Source organism: Rhinichthys klamathensis, unplaced genomic scaffold, assembly GCF_029890125.1.
Source record: "Rhinichthys klamathensis goyatoka isolate OS25496 unplaced genomic scaffold, OSU_Roscu_1.1 h1tg000462l_1, whole genome shotgun sequence".
Lineage (NCBI taxonomy): Eukaryota > Metazoa > Chordata > Actinopteri > Cypriniformes > Leuciscidae > Rhinichthys > Rhinichthys klamathensis.
The window spans coordinates 127422-147827 of record NW_026606951.1 but is presented as its reverse complement, the minus strand read 5'-3'; the positions used below and the strand labels follow the sequence as shown (position 1 = coordinate 147827).

The 20406-nt window shown below is 45.7% G+C and overlaps 1 protein-coding gene across 1 annotated transcript in view; it reads right to left on the bottom strand.

The window, feature by feature from the left end:
* The window catches only part of LOC130071818 (ryanodine receptor 3), a 248526-nt gene that overhangs the window by 108687 nt on the left and 119433 nt on the right, over window positions 1-20406 (bottom strand). The window contains exons 47-53 of the mRNA XM_056236709.1: window positions 20166-20274; window positions 19939-20059; window positions 6883-7052; window positions 5928-6148; window positions 3150-3240; window positions 2043-2183; window positions 633-796 (exon numbers count right to left, since the gene is read on the bottom strand). Coding sequence (XP_056092684.1) covers window positions 633-796; window positions 2043-2183; window positions 3150-3240; window positions 5928-6148; window positions 6883-7052; window positions 19939-20059; window positions 20166-20274 — 1017 coding nt within the window. The remainder of the gene's footprint in view (window positions 1-632; window positions 797-2042; window positions 2184-3149; window positions 3241-5927; window positions 6149-6882; window positions 7053-19938; window positions 20060-20165; window positions 20275-20406) is intronic.

Sequence of the window (20406 nt, the reverse complement as noted above, 5' to 3'; positions counted from 1 at the left end):
TTCACCTTTTAAGTTGAATTAATTAAATAAATGAACTTTTGCACAATATTCACATTTTTCGAGTTTCACCTGTATATTAAGTGGCTTTAAGTACTATGTACTTACATCTAAAAATAAGTACAATGTACTTATTGTGTTCATGTTGTACTATAAAACACATTTCTGCTTTAGAGGAGTGACACGGGTAAGGTTAGGGACAGGTGTGTGTGTGGTGTGGGTCGGTTTAAGGGTGGGTTAAGGTGTACGGGAAGGTCAACTATAATTACGAATTTTAATAATTAATAACAGCTGTAATTACATGCAGGTATTTTTTTAAATATAAGTACAATGTAAAAACATGTATGTACACAATAAGTCCATTGTATCAAATTATTAATTTCAATGTACATAGTAGTTAAAGCCCCTTAATATAAAGTGGGACCTGATTTGTAAATATTTTATTTATTTTTATAGGTGCATTGGTTGATCATATCATGGACTGAAAACATCTAATATCTGTGAAGGAGTCACTTTTTTTTCTCCTCCTGGGTTGTTTAAATCAGATCATTTGAATCATGGTGTATATTCATATACATGATTATTATTTTTTGTATCTATTTTTTGTCTCTGATGAGTCTCTCAGACGCACGTACTTGGCTGTGTTTATGGGTCTGGGGTCGAAGTTGCCCTGCGTGTCCACAGACACCGGCTTCTCCAGCGTCGTGCTGAGCGTGGAGTCGATGTAATCGGGAGGCAGAGCTCCAGCGATGGCACTCAGACACGGCATGGCCATCTTAAACAGGTCCTGTTCATACTTCTGCACACACACATTCACAGTGTCAAACACTCAATATAACAGGTCAAGAGTTTGGGGTCGCTGACATTCATCGTTATTTCTGAAAGTGTCTCTTCTGCTCACTAAAGCTGCATTTATTTGATCAAACACAGTAAAAACACTGAATATTATTATAATGTAAATCAGCTGTTTTCTATGTGAATATATAGTAAAGTGTAATTTATTCCTGTGATCAAATCAATCATTACTCCAGTCTTCAGTGTCACATGATCCTTTAGAAATCACTCTAATATGAGGATCTGATGCTCAAGAAACATTTATGATTATTATCAGTGTTGAAGAAAATAGTGCTGCTTCAGATCTGTGTGGAAACCGTCATACATTTTATTTTTCAGGAATCTTTGATGAATAGAAAGTTAAAAAATAACAGCATTTTTTTTTTTAATAGAATCTAGAACATTATAAATGTCTTTGTCACTTATGATCAATTAGCTCTCATGTTGTATTCTAGTCATTTTGACCCTGGAGAAGATTTTCTTTTTCCAGAAACACTAGTTAATGTTACAGCGTTGGACTAAACCTACTGACCTAGGATATAACAACACAAAAATGTTGGTGTTTTTGGTCAAAAATGAGCAGCCTACAAAAAATGTCTTTCAATTAGCACAGGTTTTAGTATTTATTTTTGGCACTGACTGATCATTGATCTGAGTTTATGCACCAATATTTGGTGACAATATAGCTTAATGAGAGATTTACAAGCAATTTTTAACACCAAATTAGGTAAAGGGTGTTCAGCACAAGGGCTAAATGTGTCCTCGTCACATTAAATGATCAATCACTTTTAAAAAAACCTAAACTTTTGAATGGAAGTGTACAGCCACATACGCAAAAGTTCATTTATTTCAGTAATTCAACTTAAAAGGTGAAACTAATATATTATATAGACTCATTACATGCAAAGTGAGATATTTCAAGCCTTTATTTGTCATAATGTTGATGATTATGGCTTACAGCTTATGAAAACCCCAAATTCAAAATTAGAATATTGTGAAAATGTTTTCATATCTGTAAGCCATAATCATCACAATTATTACTTGAAATATCTCACTTTGCATGTAATGAGTCTATATAATATATTAGTTTCACATTTTAAGTTGAATTACTGAAATAAATGAACTTTTGCACGATATTCTATTTTTTCGAGTTTCCCCTGTAATTACCCAGCATGCTCCAACAATCACAAACGAGCACATATGCGGTTCACCTTCTGAGAGAGAGAATCAAAGATCCCCCAGAAGATCTTCTTGGTGAGCAGAAGCTCCTCTTCCGACGACAGCCCGTAGCTTCCCCATCCCGACGGCAGGCAGTAATACTTCCAGTTCTGCTCGTAATGATTCGTCAGCAGCTGCGACACACACACACACACACACACAGCATTCGCATTCAGATATGTAGAGGTTATGCGTGTGACGGAGTGACTGCGGTCACACACACTGAGCGACAGCACTGGTTTTCAGCGTGAATGCCGCGTAAAACACACAAAACGGGAAAAAGCTTTGAGATTGACTGAACAAATATATTTGATAAGAAATCTGAGGTATATTTTTACAGACTGCTAAAGCTACAGAACAGAGACGCAAATGAATCGCCTGGATCCAGGCAGAGAAAGCTGGATTTGCAGTGATCATTGTGTATCAATATATTGAATTTTGGGGTAAAATCATAACCTATATATTGTATTGTTATATATTGTATTGACAACTCATCAATTAAATATTCACCATCGTATATTCTGCATAATTAAATGTTTTTAAATAAACACTGACAAAAACTATACAAGTTTTAGGACTGGCGATATGATGATATAACAGTGATAAACCGGATTTAGACCTATATTGTATTTATATAAAGCGTTCACAGGCAAATTTGCTTTATGTATTTCCCCGGAGTCGAGATCAGGCTCATATAAATGAAACACGATTCTGCTGCATGTCAGTATCCACGACCACTGGATCTCTGGTGAGTTGTAAGAAACACTATATCGAGTCCAAGCTTTAGTTTAAACTGATAATCGTTTGTTTTACTCGTGTTTTCTCAGTTTCTCCTGTTAAATCCATCTAATGGATAAGCTGGGGCTTCTGGGAGAGGTGGGGTCTAGAAAAGGGGAGGGGCCTAGATAAGGGGCGGGGACTGAGTCAAATATGGCATGATGAATGTGGGAGTGACTTAGAAGGGGCGGAGTCAAGCTACAGAATAACCAAGGGAAATAAAACCGAGATACGCTGAAGAAAACTCAAATCTACAGAGACAATAATGAAAGCATAAACACAATCTCTGCCATGTATGAAGGTGATGATCAGATGATGTTTACCTTCAGAGGCATCTTACAGTATTCAGACAACAGCGGCACGTCAAACACCAGCCGACGCAGAAGATGCTGCAACATGGAGGGTCTGAGGTACCTGGAACAGAGGTCAAAGGTTAAATCAACTGGTCTGAGGTAGCTGGAACAGAGGTCAAAGGTTAAATCAACTGGTCTGAGGTAGCTGGAACAGAGGTCAGAGGTTAAATCAACTGGTCTGAGGTAGCTGGAACAGAGGTCAAGGTTAAATCAACTGGTCTGAGGTACCTGGAACAGAGGTCAAAGGTTAAATCAACTGGTCTGAGGTAGCTGGAACAGAGGTCAAAGGTTAAATCAACTGGTCTGAGGTAGCTGGAACAGAGGTCAAAGGTTAAATCAACTGGTCTGAGGTAGCTGGAACAGAGGTCAGAGGTTAAATCAACTGGTCTGAGGTAGCTGGAACAGAGGTCAAGGTTAAATCAACTGGTCTGAGGTACCTGGAACAGAGGTCAAAGGTTAAATCAACTGGTCTGAGGTAGCTGGAACAGAGGTCAAAGGTTAAATCAACTGGTCTGAGGTAGCTGGAACAGAGGTCAAAGGTTAAATCAACTGGTCTGAGGTACCTGGAACAGAGGTCAAAGGTTAAATCAACTGGTCTGAGGTAGCTGGAACAGAGGTCAGAGGTTAAATCAACTGGTCTGAGGTACCTGGAACAGAGGTCAAAGGTTAAATCAACTGGTCTGAGGTACCTGGAACAGAGGTCAAAGGTTAAATCAACTGGTCTGAGGTACCTGGAACAGAGGTCAAAGGTTAAATCAACTGGTCTGAGGTACCTGGAACAGAGGTCAAAGGTTAAATCAACTGGTCTGAGGTACCTGGAACAGAGGTCAGAGGTTAAATCAACTGGTCTGAGGTAGCTGGAACAGAGGTCAAAGGTTAAATCAACTGGTCTGAGGTAGCTGGAACAGAGGTCAAAGGTTAAATCAACTGGTCTGAGGTAGCTGGAACAGAGGTCAAAGGTTAAATCAACTGGTCTGAGGTAGCTGGAACAGAGGTCAAAGGTTAAATCAACTGGTCTGAGGTAGCTGGAACAGAGGTCAGAGGTTAAATCAACTGGTCTGAGGTAGCTGGAACAGAGGTCAGAGGTTAAATCAACTGGTCTGAGGTAGCTGGAACAGAGGTCAAAGGTTAAATCAACTGGTCTGAGGTAGCTGGAACAGAGGTCAAAGGTTAAATCAACTGGTCTGAGGTAGCTGGAACAGAGGTCAAAGGTTAAATCAACTGGTCTGAGGTAGCTGGAACAGAGGTCAAAGGTTAAATCAACTGGTCTGAGGTAGCTGGAACAGAGGTCAAAGGTTAAATCAACTGGTCTGAGGTAGCTGGAACAAAGGTCAAAGGTTAAATCAACTGGTCTGAGGTAGCTGGAACAGAGGTCAAAGGTTAAATCAACTGGTCTGAGGTAGCTGGAACAGAGGTCAAAGGTTAAATCAACTGGTCTGAGGTAGCTGGAACAGAGGTCAAAGGTTAAATCAACTGGTCTGAGGTAGCTGGAACAGAGGTCAAAGGTTAAATCAACTGGTCTGAGGTAGCTGGAACAGAGGTCAAAGGTTAAATCAACTGGTCTGAGGTAGCTGGAACAGAGGTCAAAGGTTAAATCAACTGGTCTGAGGTAGCTGGAACAGAGGTCAAAGGTTAAATCAACTGGTCTGAGGTAGCTGGAACAGAGGTCAAAGGTTAAATCAACTGGTCTGAGGTAGCTGGAACAGAGGTCAAAGGTTAAATCAACTGGTCTGAGGTAGCTGGAACAGAGGTCAGAGGTCAAATCGGTGTGCCGGTTTAAACGCTCGGCTCTTTAAAGCAGGATTTTGTTTGTTTGTTTACTTTTATTGAAACTAGTTTCGCAGCAAAAGATAACAGACATACAGACAATACATAAAAAACACAATACATAATACAAATCGCACACATCATAGTTCATATATATATATAAAAACACAAAAACACCTCCTATGAAGAGTTCAATAGACCAACAGCCTATTATAACAGGTTTTGTTCTACCACCCGGCACCCTAAAACAATTGAAATTCTTTAAATAAGGGATGATCAAAATTTTGTAACATTAAATGTGCCTTATTCAAAACCTGTCTAGAGTAAATATCAATAGGCTGGATTTGACTTACACCTATAACTTCTCCTGCAACCTTAACAAGTGTATGTACCTATTTCTATTAGTCAAAGTTAAATTGCCAAACCAAACTACAATACAAACGGAAAAAAACTGATTCAATAAAAGACTAATAAGATAAAGTCATCATCTTAGACGAGCATACATCTTCCTTAAAGGGACAGTTCACTTCAAAAGGAAAATTCTATCATCATATACAGGTGAAACTCGAAAAAATGTAATATCGTGCAAAAGTTCATTTATTTCAGTAATTCAACTTAAAAGGTGAAACTAATATATTATATAGACTCATTACATGCAAAGTGAGATATTTCAAGCCTTTATTTGTCATAATTGTGATGATTATGGTTTACAGATATGAAAACCTTTTCACAATATTTTAATTTTGAATTTGGGGTTTTTATAAGCTGTAAGCCATAATCATCAACATTATAACAAATAAAGGCTTGAAATATCTCACTTTGCATGTATTGAGTCTATATAATATATTAGTTTCACCTTTTAAGTTGAATTACTGAAATAAATGAACTTTTGCACGATATTACATTTTTTCGAGTTTCACCTGTATTTTCCTTTTGAAGTGAACTGTCCCTTTAAGGAAGGATTGTGATTGGCGTACGCACTTGCAGACGGCCAGTAAGCACTCCTCGATGGCGTCCCGCTGGGCTTTGGTGAGCGAGCAGCCCTTGGACAGGCGATAGATGGTGTAAAGCGTGGAGTCGATGAGCGCGGCGTGATGTTCGGTGCCGGAGAAGTGTGGAGCGCAGCGGGTCAGCAGAGGAAGCATCGCAGAGCCGATGTACCGGTTCATGGCCAGAGCTGTTTCAGTGGTGCGCAAAGCCTCCTGGGAGAGAACAGAAGACCAGATGAATCAAGAGAACTCTGACCGTACATCATTCACCAGCTCGTCTGGAAGCTACAGGATCATGTTGTCTGAATCAGTTGGTCGGAGGAGGAAGTACCGACCCAGTGTTTACAAAGCAAACGGCAAAGACTGAGTCAAACGCCATTGACAAAAAAAAAAAAAAGGTAAAACTACGACGTTGGATGATTTTAAAGTCCTACCATACATTCCTTACCGGAACACGCTTGAACTTTTAACCTGAAGTGAACTACTGTCTAATAAGTGTGTGTCTCATGGGATCAGATGAAGTGTGTGTGTGTGTGTGCGTGTGTGTGTTCTGTCTGTGTGTGTTTGTGTGTGTGTGTGACGCACTAACCGTGTCCAGCGAGACGGCGGCTCTCAGGTCCGGCAGGAATCATCAGGCTCATGGGATCAGATGAAGTGTGTGTGTGTGTGTGTGTGTGTGTGTAACGCACTAACCGTGTCCAGCGAGACGGCGGCTCTCAGGTCCGGCAGGAATCATCAGGCTCATGGGATCAGATGAAGTGTGTGTGTGTGTGTGTGTGTGTGTGTGTGTGTGTAACGCACTAACCGTGTCCAGCGAGACGGCGGCTCTCAGGTCCGGCAGGAATCATCAGGCTCATGGGATCAGATGAAGTGTGTGTGTGTGTGTGTGTGTGTGTGTGTGTGTGTGTGTGTGTGTGTGTGTGTGTGTGTGTGTGTAACGCACTAACCGTGTCCAGCGAGGCGGCGGCTCTCAGGTCCGGCAGGAATCCCACCTCTAACAGATGCAGGAGAAAGCTCTGGTCCTCGATGCCATAGACACGGTCCAGAAACAGCACCATCGGTGCCTTGTGATCCGGACAGAAGCTGGCCGACACGTCAGGCTCAGTGACACTGCCGTCTGTGTGTGTGTGTGTGTGTGTGTGTGTGTGTGTGTGTGTTAGAGAGTGAGTAAGAGGGAGAGAGAGATTCATAATTCAGTTCTGTTCAATCTATTATATGAGAAGGGATTGAATAAGGGGAATTTGTGACGTGTGTGATCCAGCAATTGCAAACCACACACACTCACACTATCACTATTACAATTACTATCACTCACACACTCTCTCACACACGCACGCATACACACTAGGGATGGTAAGATTCACCGATTCGCATCGGTGCATCGGCATAAAAGCTAACGATGCGATGCATCGATTTAAATAAGTGTGCATCGGATACAAGTTGGCATTTGTATCGCGATGCATCGTTTCTAACATCTGCATCGGTAAAAAACGATTTATTCATAATTATTAGTAGATGCGCTATACTTTTACTATTTAGAAAGTGACCAATCATTTGTGACCAATATTTTATTATGTAACTGCTGCGTTCACACCGAACGCGGATAGAGCGTCTGTAGCGAGTGATTTCCATGTCAAGTCATTGTAAAGACGCGTTGACGCGGGTCTGGAGGTCCTGCGCCGCGAGACGCGTTTAGCGCGGTGCGATGGACACGATTTCGCCTCATTTGCGCGTCCAGTTCGACTAGATTGATTTCTCCTTTCTGAACTGTTGCTCAAGCGCGTTCTCTCATCACGACTGCTGCGCTGCTACAGGAATATGACGGATCACAACACTACGGAGTGCGAGGCGTGTCCTGAGAGTCACCTATAAACCTTAAAGTAGAACATTAAGTTAATCTGGACAGAAGCCTGTGACTGCAAATAATAGTTTTTCCCATAGTTGTATATTTTTACATCTGAATACAGTTATGAAAGACCTGTTTGTGAAAGTTTTTTATTTATTTATGTTTATTCTTTGTTAAAACAGCACCTGCTTTTATTTAATCTTTTGGGTTTGTGAAGAAATATGTAAGAATATGCGTTAAAAGTCAGATGGCACTTAAGCTACTTTTGCTGTATGTCTGAAAAAAAGAAATAAAAGTTCCCTATCGGTCAGTCACTACAACGTAGGTCAGACTGACCAATAGGAATCTCGCTAGAGAGGCCAATCTACTTCGAGTGAAACTAGAAACAAGCCAATGCACATTGGCATGCAATCATTTGCATCAGCTGCGCGTCCTCGTCAGCGCGGGTATTTAACAGCAGCTGTTATGATTGCACGCTAGTTTTTTGCTTCGGAGCCAAACGCTTCATGTGTAATCCTACAGAGTGTGACTACGAGCCTCTTCTTTGGACCTCTCCTTCCCGGTGCGGGCGTTACAGCACGGCAGCGCGAACAGTCGTCTTTTTCTCTCTCCTGTCTGTGGTGTTGAGCAAAACCAAAAAGCTGTTGTAACAGCTGGTAAGGTGCGCCGTACGAGCGCTCAAAAGCTGTTTTCACAGCTGGTAAGACAGCGAGAGAGAGAGATCGCGCACAGACAGGTGCACATTCCTGTCTGTGTGCGCAGTGACTGTTCCCCTGCGTGTTTCAGCACCAGTGAGAGCAGTCCCTAAAAGAGCTTACACAAATAGAGAGCGTCTTTTAAAAAGAAAAAGATGACTTTCTATTTGTGTGTTTCTGGATGCGGTCGTTACCTGGGCTCACAGGATGGTCACAAACGCTGCCTCGTGTGTCTGTGCATTGAACACGCTGAGGCAGCGTTTGTGGATGAGTCATGTACCCATTGTGGGAAGATGACCATCGCGGAGCTACGGTCGAGACTCCTGTTCCTGCAAAGGGGCGGAGTCCCCGTGCCTCTGCCTCGTTCCAATCCTCCTCAGAGGGTTGCTTCGGGCGGGGGCGCGGGTGACCTGAGGATCACGGTGAGCGCGTCTCCTTCGGGGAACCAACCCCCTAGGAGCCCTCACCCCTCTCATGCTCCGCAGCCAGTTGAGCTTCCATTGGAGAAAGCTGGACCATCCTCGAGGTGTGTACCGGTTGTCTCCTTTGGGGCTCCCAGTGACCAGATGTCGATCGCTGCATCGGAGGGTGGGTCAGACCTCTCTGCGGACGACGACTCGGCACCGCTGCCTCCTTCGGGGGTGCCAGCGGTGCCTGAGACGGACCCGGAGATGATGGCCATGCTCTCCCGGGCCGCCAACGGGGTCGGGCTCGTGTGGAATCCTCCACCGTGTTCCGAACCCTCGAGGTTGGAGGATTGGTATCTCGGGGTGGCGCGCGCTGGTTCTCAGCAACCCACCCCAGTGCCTTTCTTCCCGGAAGTGCATGAGGAGCTTACGGGAACGTGGACGGCACCTTTTACTGCCAGAAACCGTTCCGGTGGTTCCTCCTCCCTCACCACCCTTGATGGCGGGGCAGCTAAGGGATACACGCGCATCCCGCCAGTGGAGCGGGCCGCTGCAATGCAGCTGTGCCCTAACTCCACTCGGCGCGGAGAACCGTGTCTTCCTTCCCGGGCCTGTAGGTACTCGTCGGACCTATTCGACGAGGCTTACAAGGCCTGTGGGGAAGCTGCCTCTGCCATGCACGCCATGCCGTTGCTGCAGGTCCATCAGGCCAAGGCACTGAAGGACCTGCACGAGGGTGGTCATGATCCACAAGTTCTCCAGGAACTTCGTGCCGCAACGGACCTCGCGCTTCGTGCAACGAAGGTCACCGCGCGGTCAGTGGGTCGTGCGATGTCCACCTTGGTGGTCCAGGAGCGCCATCTCTGGCTGTGTCTGGCAGACATGAGGGAGGCTGAGAAGCTCCGGTTCCTCAACTCCCCCGTGTCCCAGACCGGCCTCTTCGGCGACGCGGTCGAGAACTTCGCCCAGCAGTTCTCGGCTGTACAAAAGCAGACTGAGGCCATCAAGCATATCCTGCCGCGGCGGTCAGCTGCTGCCTCCAACCCACCGCCTGCGGCTCCTCAGTCTGCTCGTCGCCTGGGGCGTCCTCCTGCGTCTGCCCCTGCTCCCGCGCTGCAGCAGCAGCCTCCACCTAAACGGCGCCGTGGAGCCAGTCGCAGGCAGGCCGCCCCGCCCGTCCAGGCCCCCGCCAGGAAGGGTGGCAAAGCCAGAGGTAAGCGGCCCCAGGACGGGCGACCCAGAGATGGAGGGGACTGCTCTCCAGGAGACGATGACCGCATCGCTCCCTCCCCCGGAAGAGGGCCGGGTGGAAAATCCTTTGTTTCGGTTTGTTTATGTTCCGCCGCTGGCCTTAAAACCAGCGGTACCCAAATTTTCAATAAAAGAGCAGTTTCTACCATCTCTGGGTCCGAAGAGGACCCGGAGAGCAGTGGGGGGACAGAATCCTCACCACTCTCATCCGCCTCCTCTGTCGCCAGTGAGCAGCAGTGTGCAGTTCGAGAACGCCACCGAGCCGCCTCCTGCACCTCCTGCCCCGTGGAACCAGGTAAGTGCTGCACAGCACACACAGACCCCGCTACGGGCCGCCTCCCAGAGAGAGCCTCCCGAGCCGCGTCCCTGTGTTCCACCTCGCTGCCCCACTCCGGGTATGCCTACGGTCCCTTTGGTCCCGCTTGCACGGTCTCTGAGAGCCTGGTTAGCGCTCCCCAGTCCGTCTCGCTGGCTCATTCGGACCATCAGGCTCGGCTATGCGATTCAGTTCGCCCGGCGTCCCCCCAAGTTTCGGCCATCCACTCCACTACAGTGAGAGCAGCCGATGCCCATGTCTTGCGTGCGGAGATCGCAGTCCTACTGGCGAAGGACGCGATAGAGCCGGTCCCTCCAGCCGATATGAGGTCAGGGCACTACAGTCCCTACTTCATTGTACCCAAGAAAGGTGGTGGGTTACGACCGATCTTGGATCTGCGAGTTTTGAATCGAAGCCTCCACAAGCTACCGTTCAAAATGCTCACGCAGAGACGCATTTTCGGATGCATCCGTCCCCAAGATTGGTTTGCAGCGATCGACCTGAAGGACGCGTACTTTCATGTCTCGATTCTTCCTCGACACAGGCCGTTTCTGCGCTTTGCGTTCGAGGGTCGAGCATATCAGTACAAGGTCCTGCCCTTCGGGCTGTCCCTGTCTCCCCGTGTCTTCACGAAAGTCACGGAGGGGGCCCTTGTTCCCATGAGAGAACAGGGCGTTCGCCTCCTCAACTATCTCGACGACTGGCTTATACTAGCACACTCTCGAGATCAGTTATGCCAACACAGGGACCTTGTGCTCACGCACCTCAGCCAGTTGGGCCTTCAGGTCAACTGGGAAAAGAGCAAACTCGCCCCTGTGCAGAGGATCTCTTTTCTCGGTATGGAGTTGGATTCGGTCGCACAGACAGGGCGCCTCACAGAGCCGCGCGCTCAGTCGGTGCTGAACTGCTTGAACACGTTCAAAGGCAGGACAGCGGTCCCACTGAAATTTTTTCAGAGGCTCCTGGGGCATATGGCAGCGGCAGCAGCGGTAACTCCGCTCGGCTTGCTTCATATGAGACCGCTTCAGCACTGGCTTCACGGCCGAGTCCCGAGATGGGCGTGGCATCATGGCACTCACCGGGTGGCAATCACACCGGCCTGCCGCCAGACCTTCAGCCCGTGGTCAGACCTCTCGTTCCTTCGGGCAGGAGTCCCCTTGGAACAGGTCTCCAGGCATGCTGTGGTTTTCACAGATGCCTCCGCCACCGGCTGGGGTGCCACGTACAACGGGCATGCAGTGTCAGGGGTGTGGACGGCTCCCCAACTGCATTGGCACATCAATTGCCTCGAGTTGCTAGCAGTACATCTCGCTCTGAGCCGCTTGAAAAGGTCGCTACAGGGCAGGGACGTACTGGTCCGTACGGACAATACAGCGACCGTTGCGCACATCAACCGACAAGGTGGTCTACGCTCCCGTCGCATGTCGCAACTCGCCCGCCATCTCCTCCTCTGGAGTCAGAAGCGTCTGAGGTCGCTTCGAGCCATGTATGTCCCTGGCGTGCTCAACCGTGTGGCCGACGAGCTATCACGAGCTGTGCTTCCGGGAGAATGGCGACTCCACCCCCAGGTGGTTCAGCTGATCTGGAGAGAGTTCGGAGAGGCTCAGGTAAACCTGTTTGCCTCTTCAGAGACCTCCCACTGCCAGCTGTTTTACTCCCTGACCGAGGGAACACTCGGCACGGACGCACTGGCACACAGCTGGCCCCGGGGCCTCCGCAAATATGCGTTTCCCCCAGTGAGCCTACTTGCACAGACACTGTGCAAAGTCAGGGAGGACGAGGAGCAGGTCCTTCTGGTGGCTCCCTATTGGCCCACCCGGACTTGGTTCCCAGAACTCATGCTCCTTGGGACAGTCGCTCCCTGGCCCATTCCTCTGAGGAAGGATCTTCTGACTCAGAGACGGGGCACCCTATGGCACCCGCGTCCAGACCTCTGGAAACTCCATGTCTGGTCCCTGGACGGGCCGCGGAGGTTCTAGGTGACTTACCCCCTGAGGTACTTAACACCATCACTTCAGCACGGGCGCCGTCCACGAGACGTGTTTACGCCCTGAAGTGGAACCTGTTCGTCGAGTGGTGTTCTTCTCGCCGAGAAGACCCCCGGAGATGTTCGATAGGGTCTGTGCTTTCCTTCTTGCAGCAAGGGTTGGAGCGAAGGCTGTCTCCCTCCACCCTCAAAGTACATGCTGCCGCTATTTCAGCTTATCACGACCACATAGATGGCAAAACAGTGGGGAAGCACGACCTGGTCGTCAGGTTTCTTAGGGGGGCGAGACGATTAAATCCTCCTCAACCCCCCCTCCATACCCTCTTGGGATCTTTCCCTGGTGCTTCGAGCACTTCAGGATGTTCCCTTTGAGCCTCTGCAGTCAGTAGACTTAAAGCTTCTTTCCATGAAGACTTTGCTACTGGTTGCACTGGCCTCTGTCAAGAGGGTAGGAGACCTGCACGCATTTTCGGTCGACGAATCGTGCCTAGAGTTCGGGCCGGGTGACAACCATGTGGTACTAAGACCCCGGCCTGGCTATGTGCCCAAGGTTCCTACCACTCCCTTCAAAGACCAGGTAGTGAACCTGCAAGCGCTGCCTTTGGAGGAGGCAGACCCAGCCCTGGCTTTGCTCTGTCCCGTTCGCGCTCTGCGTATGTACGTGGACAGAACTCAAAGCATCAGGACCTCAGACCAGCTCTTTGTCTGTTACGGAGGCCAGCAGAGGGGAAAGGCTGTCTCCAAGCAGAGGATGGCCCACTGGATAGTGGATGCCATCGCCTTGGCTTACCGAGCTCAAGGCGTGCCCTGCCCACTCAGGTTGCTTGCACACTCCACGAGAGGCGTTGCATCCTCCTGGGCGCTGGCACGTGGCTCCTCGCTAACAGATATCTGTAGAGCTGCGGGCTGGGCGACACCTAACACGTTCGCTAGATATTATAGCCTACGTGTAGAGCCGGTCTCCTCCCGTGTTCTCACCCTAAACGGGTAGAAGCACCGAGAGGCCCGGCTCTGTCGGCTTGCTGCACCCTACTGTGCACCCTTATTGCTCCAGAGTGAAAAACCTGTTGAGTCCTCCAAAAACCCCTCGGCCCGGACATGGCGGAGCGTCCAGGTGCCAGGCCTTTATCCGGTGAATCCTTGAGAACCGGATCTGGGCTGGGTTCCATATGTGTGACCCTACGGGGATCCAATATGTGTATATTTTCCACGGCTGCTCCTAACGGAAGCCCGTGTCTTTCCCTTGGGCTAAGTCACCCACTATCTCATATGTAGTACAGCCTTCGGGCTAGTCCATATGTATTCCCCACATAACTCCTTGAAGTAAGTGGCTTCCGCAGCGTCTCCCTTCCTAACTGAAGGGCACGCTTCCCAGTGTTATCCAATAATCTCACTGTATGGGTTATTACGGAACAACAGTGACAGATACACTCTGTGTGTAGCCTCCTCCTATCGTCCTTCTAGGCAAGAAGGTGTAGAGGCTTGCATGGGGCGCTGGATGGGGTGCAGCAGCTGTGGCACTTTGGTAGGGATTCCTATTGGTCAGTCTGACCTACGTTGTAGTGACTGACCGATAGGGAACGTCTCGGTTACATATGGTAACCCTCGTTCCCTGAGGGAGGGAACGGAGACGTAGGTCCTGTAAGAAATTATAGTCTGCTCCGATCCAACTTCCACTCCAATATAGATGTATTGAAATGTTCCTTCACTTAAAAGAGCTTATTTATCATAGAATTAATTCCTTACAATCTTAAAAGTATCACAGAGTCACGTTTATTACCTATAGCGTGGGAATGACAGCGGGTATTCAAGAACCATCTTGATTAGGGAGCTTCAAAGAGATGTTATCACCTTAAACATTTGGCCGTTCTTATTTGAAAGAAGATCAAAGACATGGACACAGAGGTACCACTTTTTGTTATTCTCAATTTACATTTAAGAGAGAGCTTCATTTACATGCTGAGGAGAAAGACAGATGTAAGACGGTATAAAATGTTTACGCTGGGATGAGTTCGGGGTTCATTCTGACGCCAGTGAACCCAAGGTGCTTCGTGTCCCTTGCCACTGCTATGCTGTAATAAACTTCATTTTTGAGATCTTCGACATCTACATCATTTTTTCTTACATTGGCGAGCCACCCTTCCAGGAGTTTCCAGCAAAAAGTGGGGAAAGGTAAGAAAAAGCCGTTTTCTTTCATTTATGCTGTTTTTTGTCAGGAAACCCCTCGTTTAAAAAAATCTAGAAAAGGAAAATTTAAGGACAGAAGAGAATTTGGTTTATTCAGTATTAGCAGGAGGAGTTGTTAAGCCTATTCTGTACGATTTTGTTTAAGATTCTAACGGAACTGAATCAGCCCGAAGCAGTGCGGCGGCAGAGTTGTATTGGAATTGTTGTTTCTAAAGTAGTTGAAACAAAGTGCTTAAGTGTAAAGTTTCTAAAGTAACTGAAACTTTGTGTTGGTCTCTTATAAATTCTGTTAAGATCCTAAAATAATTGAATCAACCCGAAGTAGTGAGGTGGCAGAATTGTTCAGTTGTTTCTAAAGTAACCGAAACAAAAGTGTATGCAGCCTATTTGAAACCGATTGTGAAAGTTGTAATAATTCTGAGGAAATTCTAAAGTAATTGAATAGACCCGACGCAGTGTGGTCACAGAATTAATTCACAACGATTGTGTTTTATAGTGTAGATTAGTGAGTCTGACACCGTGGCTCTGTGAAATTTAAAACAAGAACCCGAAGCAGTGTGGTTTTGCCCGACGTACTGTGGCAGTGTTTTAAATTGTATAAATATTGTTTAAGCCCGAAGTACTGTGGATAAGTAAACTGTTTTAAGAAAATAACATAAAACCCGACGTAGTGTGGTTTTGTCCGACGTACTGTGACGTGTTATATTTTTTTAAACTGTTTTGTGTAGTGAAATTTAAGGTCCAAAGGACTGCGGCCATGGTTAAGTTAAGCCTCGGGTAGTGTGGCTATTTTGTTCATTTGCGTCCGAAGTACTGGAGCTGTGAATAATTAGACTAACGGATATCTTAAAGAAACTAGATAACGTGTAGTTATTTAAAATCAGACTTTGTGAATAACAATTAGATCACGAGTAACTCTAAAGCCCGATAAGGGGAAGAAAATGGAAGAAATTATTCTTAAATACATCGCTAAACATGGTTCTCAGGGAATGTTTGATGGAATAGAGAGTATTGTTGATAAACCGTACAAGTGGGCTATCTCTAAGTTTGAAAATGATCCCAAAATGCCTAAGAACAAAAATGGGAAAATTGCTAATGCGCTTCAAGCACTTTTTGCTTCATACAAAGTAACGAGGAGGAGACTAGATGAGTTAGAGGCTGAAAATGAGCGACTTTCTACCAAAAATTACCTGGCTAGTGACATGATATGGAAAGAAGAAAAGGTCAAGATGCAGAATGAGATTGCACTTCTGAGAACAAACAATAGTTTGCTTAAATCATCTGTGGAAACATTGTCCAACAATTTGGAGGAAGCAAAGGCAGCGTATCAGTTTATGATAAAGAGTGGCACAACTGAGAAAAACTGTAGTAAGACATTATTAGGTGTCACATTGTGTAACCCAGTTCCAGAAATGCCAGATTTGCAGGAAGACAGAGCTGAGGGTTGGGAAAAAGATTCTCAGTCATTTAGTAGCCAATACTCAGACTGTAGAGTCAGATTTCCCATGGCACCAGTCCATACTACTACCGCTATACGTGCTAGTGAAGGAAGAGAAGAACCAATAACCTCTACCATAGTCCGAGGATTTAATCCAACTGAACTAGAAACTGTGATCAATAATATTGGTAGATTTGATCCTGTCAAACAAGATCCACTAGATTTTCTGAAAAACTTGGAGGAATATGCTGAAGTGTACAATTTAACAGATGGTGATGCATGCGTTTTGTTGAGAATGTGCTTGCCTGACACTTTGTCTGGAGCCTTAACTCAGAAAGTAAAGGACCGAAAGGCTAATAAGTCAGAGAGGAAAAAGGCACTGCTTGAAGTCTTAGGTGTGATGTCAGTTAATTGGGATAAAATATCTGAAATGCACATGAGGAAAGGGGAGCATCCAGCTGCATTTTCAGAACGATTATTGGAGATGTTTAAAACTTTCAGTGGGAATCCTGATATTACTAAGAATGATGTCAGTTTCAAGTCTGCCTTGATTAACAAATGTGACCCACTCACCCGGTCTGCTGTGACAATGCTTGTGACACCACTCTCTGAATATAATGACATTATTGGTAAAATGACACAGTTTTACAACAATAATGCTAATGAAAATAGTCAAATGAAAACTGTCAAATCTAGACATCCAGTTGCTGCCTTTGGCGGGAGAGAATGTTCTACTACATTGTCTAATGGTTTCCATCATAGACCAAGGAGATTTACAAGAATAAATTCAGAAGGTGTTATTCTTTGCTATGCATGTGGAAAAGCTGGTCACATTGCTAGACATTGTCAATACAATGAGAGACCTCTTCAAAGCTTTGTCTGTCATGCATGTGGAAAGGATGGTCACATTGCAAGGCACTGTTTGGAGAAAAGAAAGGAAGATCAGGAAGTTGTTTGTTTTGCTTGTGGACTGATGGGGCACAAGGCAAGACAGTGTCACTTTTCACACAAAAGAAAGATGGGCTATCGTGGTTTGCTCAAGAAAATAGGCAATTTAGAAACCCAGTTGGAACTGTTGCAAGGAAATAAAGAAGCGATTCACACCTTGTCAAACATATCACCGCATGAGCAACAAGACTGTTGCTCAGTCACAAGCAGATGCTGATGCAAATTAGAATTAGTTTTATGATAGTAACACATTTTAGAAAAGGGTTTACTATCAAAAGGGGGGTGATTCTTTATGATTTATGGAACATGTTTTATTAGCATTGCTATGTAGGTGTAATTTATAATAAATGTTTTGATGGCATTATGTTTAGAAATAATAAAAAAAAAAAAACATTACAGATGTTTGATGTTTTGAGATTAAACTTCTGTGACTTTGATGTTTGAATGTGAAAAGATGATTGTGGGGGAAAGGGGGGCAACCTCTTCTTTTGATAATTGTTTCAGATAAGCATCAAGATGTTTTGTCTGAAACGTGTAACCTCCTGGAGAAAGATGGCATGGTCGTTTGAAGGACGAGAAGGAAGTAGAACCAGTGGAGCCAGGGGATTTCCTCAAGAAAAAGAACACAATACAGAGATTTCCAGACCTGCAAGATCCAGAACTCCAGACCTAAAAGATTTAGAAACCCTGAGACCCACCATGGGATGGATGGAACTGATGAAGAGACACAGACTTGAACAACACCAGTGACTGCTTCTTCTAGAAGGACTTACAGTATGGTCCATGTGAAAAAGAATGGACAATGAGAAAAGAAACAAGAAGAGATCAAACCATTTCAGAGACTACGGACAGCAGTCTTTGCACATAGATGGAAAACAAGTGGGCAGAAGACATACCCACTCTAAGAAATGCGCAAAGACACAGACGTCCTGCACATGAAGAGACAAATATATGCGTACTCATTCACATTAGATATATTATTGTCTATTGGATGCACACATGTGGATAAAGGATGCCCACACTGAGAAAAAGGACACAAAACACATGACAAAATGAAACACACACACACACACACACACACACACACACACACACACACACACACACACACACACACACACACACACACACACACACACACACACACACACAGTCTATTGATTGTTGATTGTTTGAATTGATCAAAACTAAAACAATATGCTAACATCACTGATACACATTGTGAGCCCAACAAGGCCTTGAAGAAAAAGACAAAGATTTTGGCAAAACAAATGCATGATGGAGATTTAGATATTGCCTTTGCTGGTTTAATTTGGAATGTAACCTTTAAAACAGCTGTATGTGTATGTATGCATTCTTATTATCAGTCAGTACATTATGTTATTCTGTATGTGTTCCATGTTGAAACGTCAGGTTGAAGATAATTCTATGATCAAAATTGGACTTTCCCGTTGGATGTGATGGTTCTTGATTCCCTCTCTCAAACCCAAGAAATACTTTTCCAAAAAAAAAAAAAAAAAAAAAAATTCTTAACACCAACTATGATAATTCTGCTCAAGTGAAGTAGAGCTGTAACCAGTGTGCATGAGGTGTCATTCCTATGACGGGTAAGATTCTCCGATGGCCATAGGGGGACAACCTAAGCCAGGATGGCACCGCCACTGGGCACCTGCCCACCAGGAAAGGGAGGTGTTATTTAGGAAAAGGGAGTGGATGTGATGCTACTTATGGGCCAAGAGCATCAAAGGGGGGTCTGTAAGAAATTATAGTCTGCTCCGATCCAACTTCCACTCCAATATAGATGTATTGAAATGTTCCTTCACTTAAAAGAGCTTATTTATCATAGAATTAATTCCTTACAATCTTAAAAGTATCACAGAGTCACGTTTATTACCTATAGCGTGGGAATGACAGCGGGTATTCAAGAACCATCTTGATTAGGGAGCTTCAAAGAGATGTTATCACCTTAAACATTTGGCCGTTCTTATTTGAAAGAAGATCAAAGACATGGACACAGAGGTACCACTTTTTGTTATTCTCAATTTACATTTAAGAGAGAGCTTCATTTACATGCTGAGGAGAAAGACAGATGTAAGACGGTATAAAATGTTTACGCTGGGATGAGTTCGGGGTTCATTCTGACGCCAGTGAACCCAAGGTGCTTCGTGTCCCTTGCCACTGCTATGCTGTAATAAACTTCATTTTTGAGATCTTCGACATCTACATCATTTTTTCTTACAGTCCCGTCGCCACATCTGCTGCCGCCCAGCTTTTTCAGGTTTGGCTCCTCAGCAAAAAACTAGCGTGCAATCATAACAGCTGCTGTTAAATACCCGCGCTGACGAGGACGCGCAGCTGATGCAAATGATTGCATGCCAATGTGCATTGGCTTGTTTCTAGTTTCACTCGAAGTAGATTGGCCTCTCTAGCGAGATTCCTATTGGTCAGTCTGACCTACGTCTCCGTTCCCTCCCTCAGGGAACGAGGGTTACCATATGTAACCGAGACGTTTTCTATCTATACCATATCTATACCATGGTATAAGTATCTATACCATATTGAATTGCATAGCATCATATTTTTCTCCATTGCATCGTATTACATTGAATCACATCGCGTTGAATCGGATCGCACCGCATCGTAAGAGTAGTGAATCGTATTGCATCGCATCGGTAGCTGCTTATATGTATCTTTAATGTATCGTATCGTTGGCTATGCATCGAGATGCGTATCGCATCGGCCTCAGCTATGGAGATGCACATCCCTAATACACACACACACACACTCATACTATCAGTATCAGTCACACTATCACTATCACAATTACTATCACACACACACACACACACTCTCTCTCTCTCTCTCTCACACACACACTCACACTCACACACACACACAAAACACAAGAATTGTGAGAGAGTTTGTCACCTTTATTGACGGTGGGCATTTTGAGAGGGATGCTGATGATGCCGACCAGATCCTCAGTGGGAACGAGAGAGCGCAGGATCGCCCGGATCCTCAGAGCTTCACCTTTACCCTTATTGATCAGCTGAGAGACCAGATCAACATCACACACACTCAATCAGTCAGTCATCAGGATCAATCGCACCCCTGAGCTCATCATGTGTGTGTGTGTGTGTGTGTGAGAGACTCACGTGCATCTCTGGAGCGCAGCGGCCCAGCAGGTCAATCAGAGCGGAGTAGAACGACAGGATCGCGTTTCCCATGTGAACAACCTCCTCTTCCTCATCGCCCTCAGTGGAGCTGCAGCAGAGAGAGAGGATGAGAGTGTGTGTGTGTGTGTGTGTGTGTGTGTGTGTGTGTGTGTGGAGGGGGGGGGGGGGGGCTCCAGACTAACTTTTTTTGTTTTAGACACACTATCACTAACACAATCAC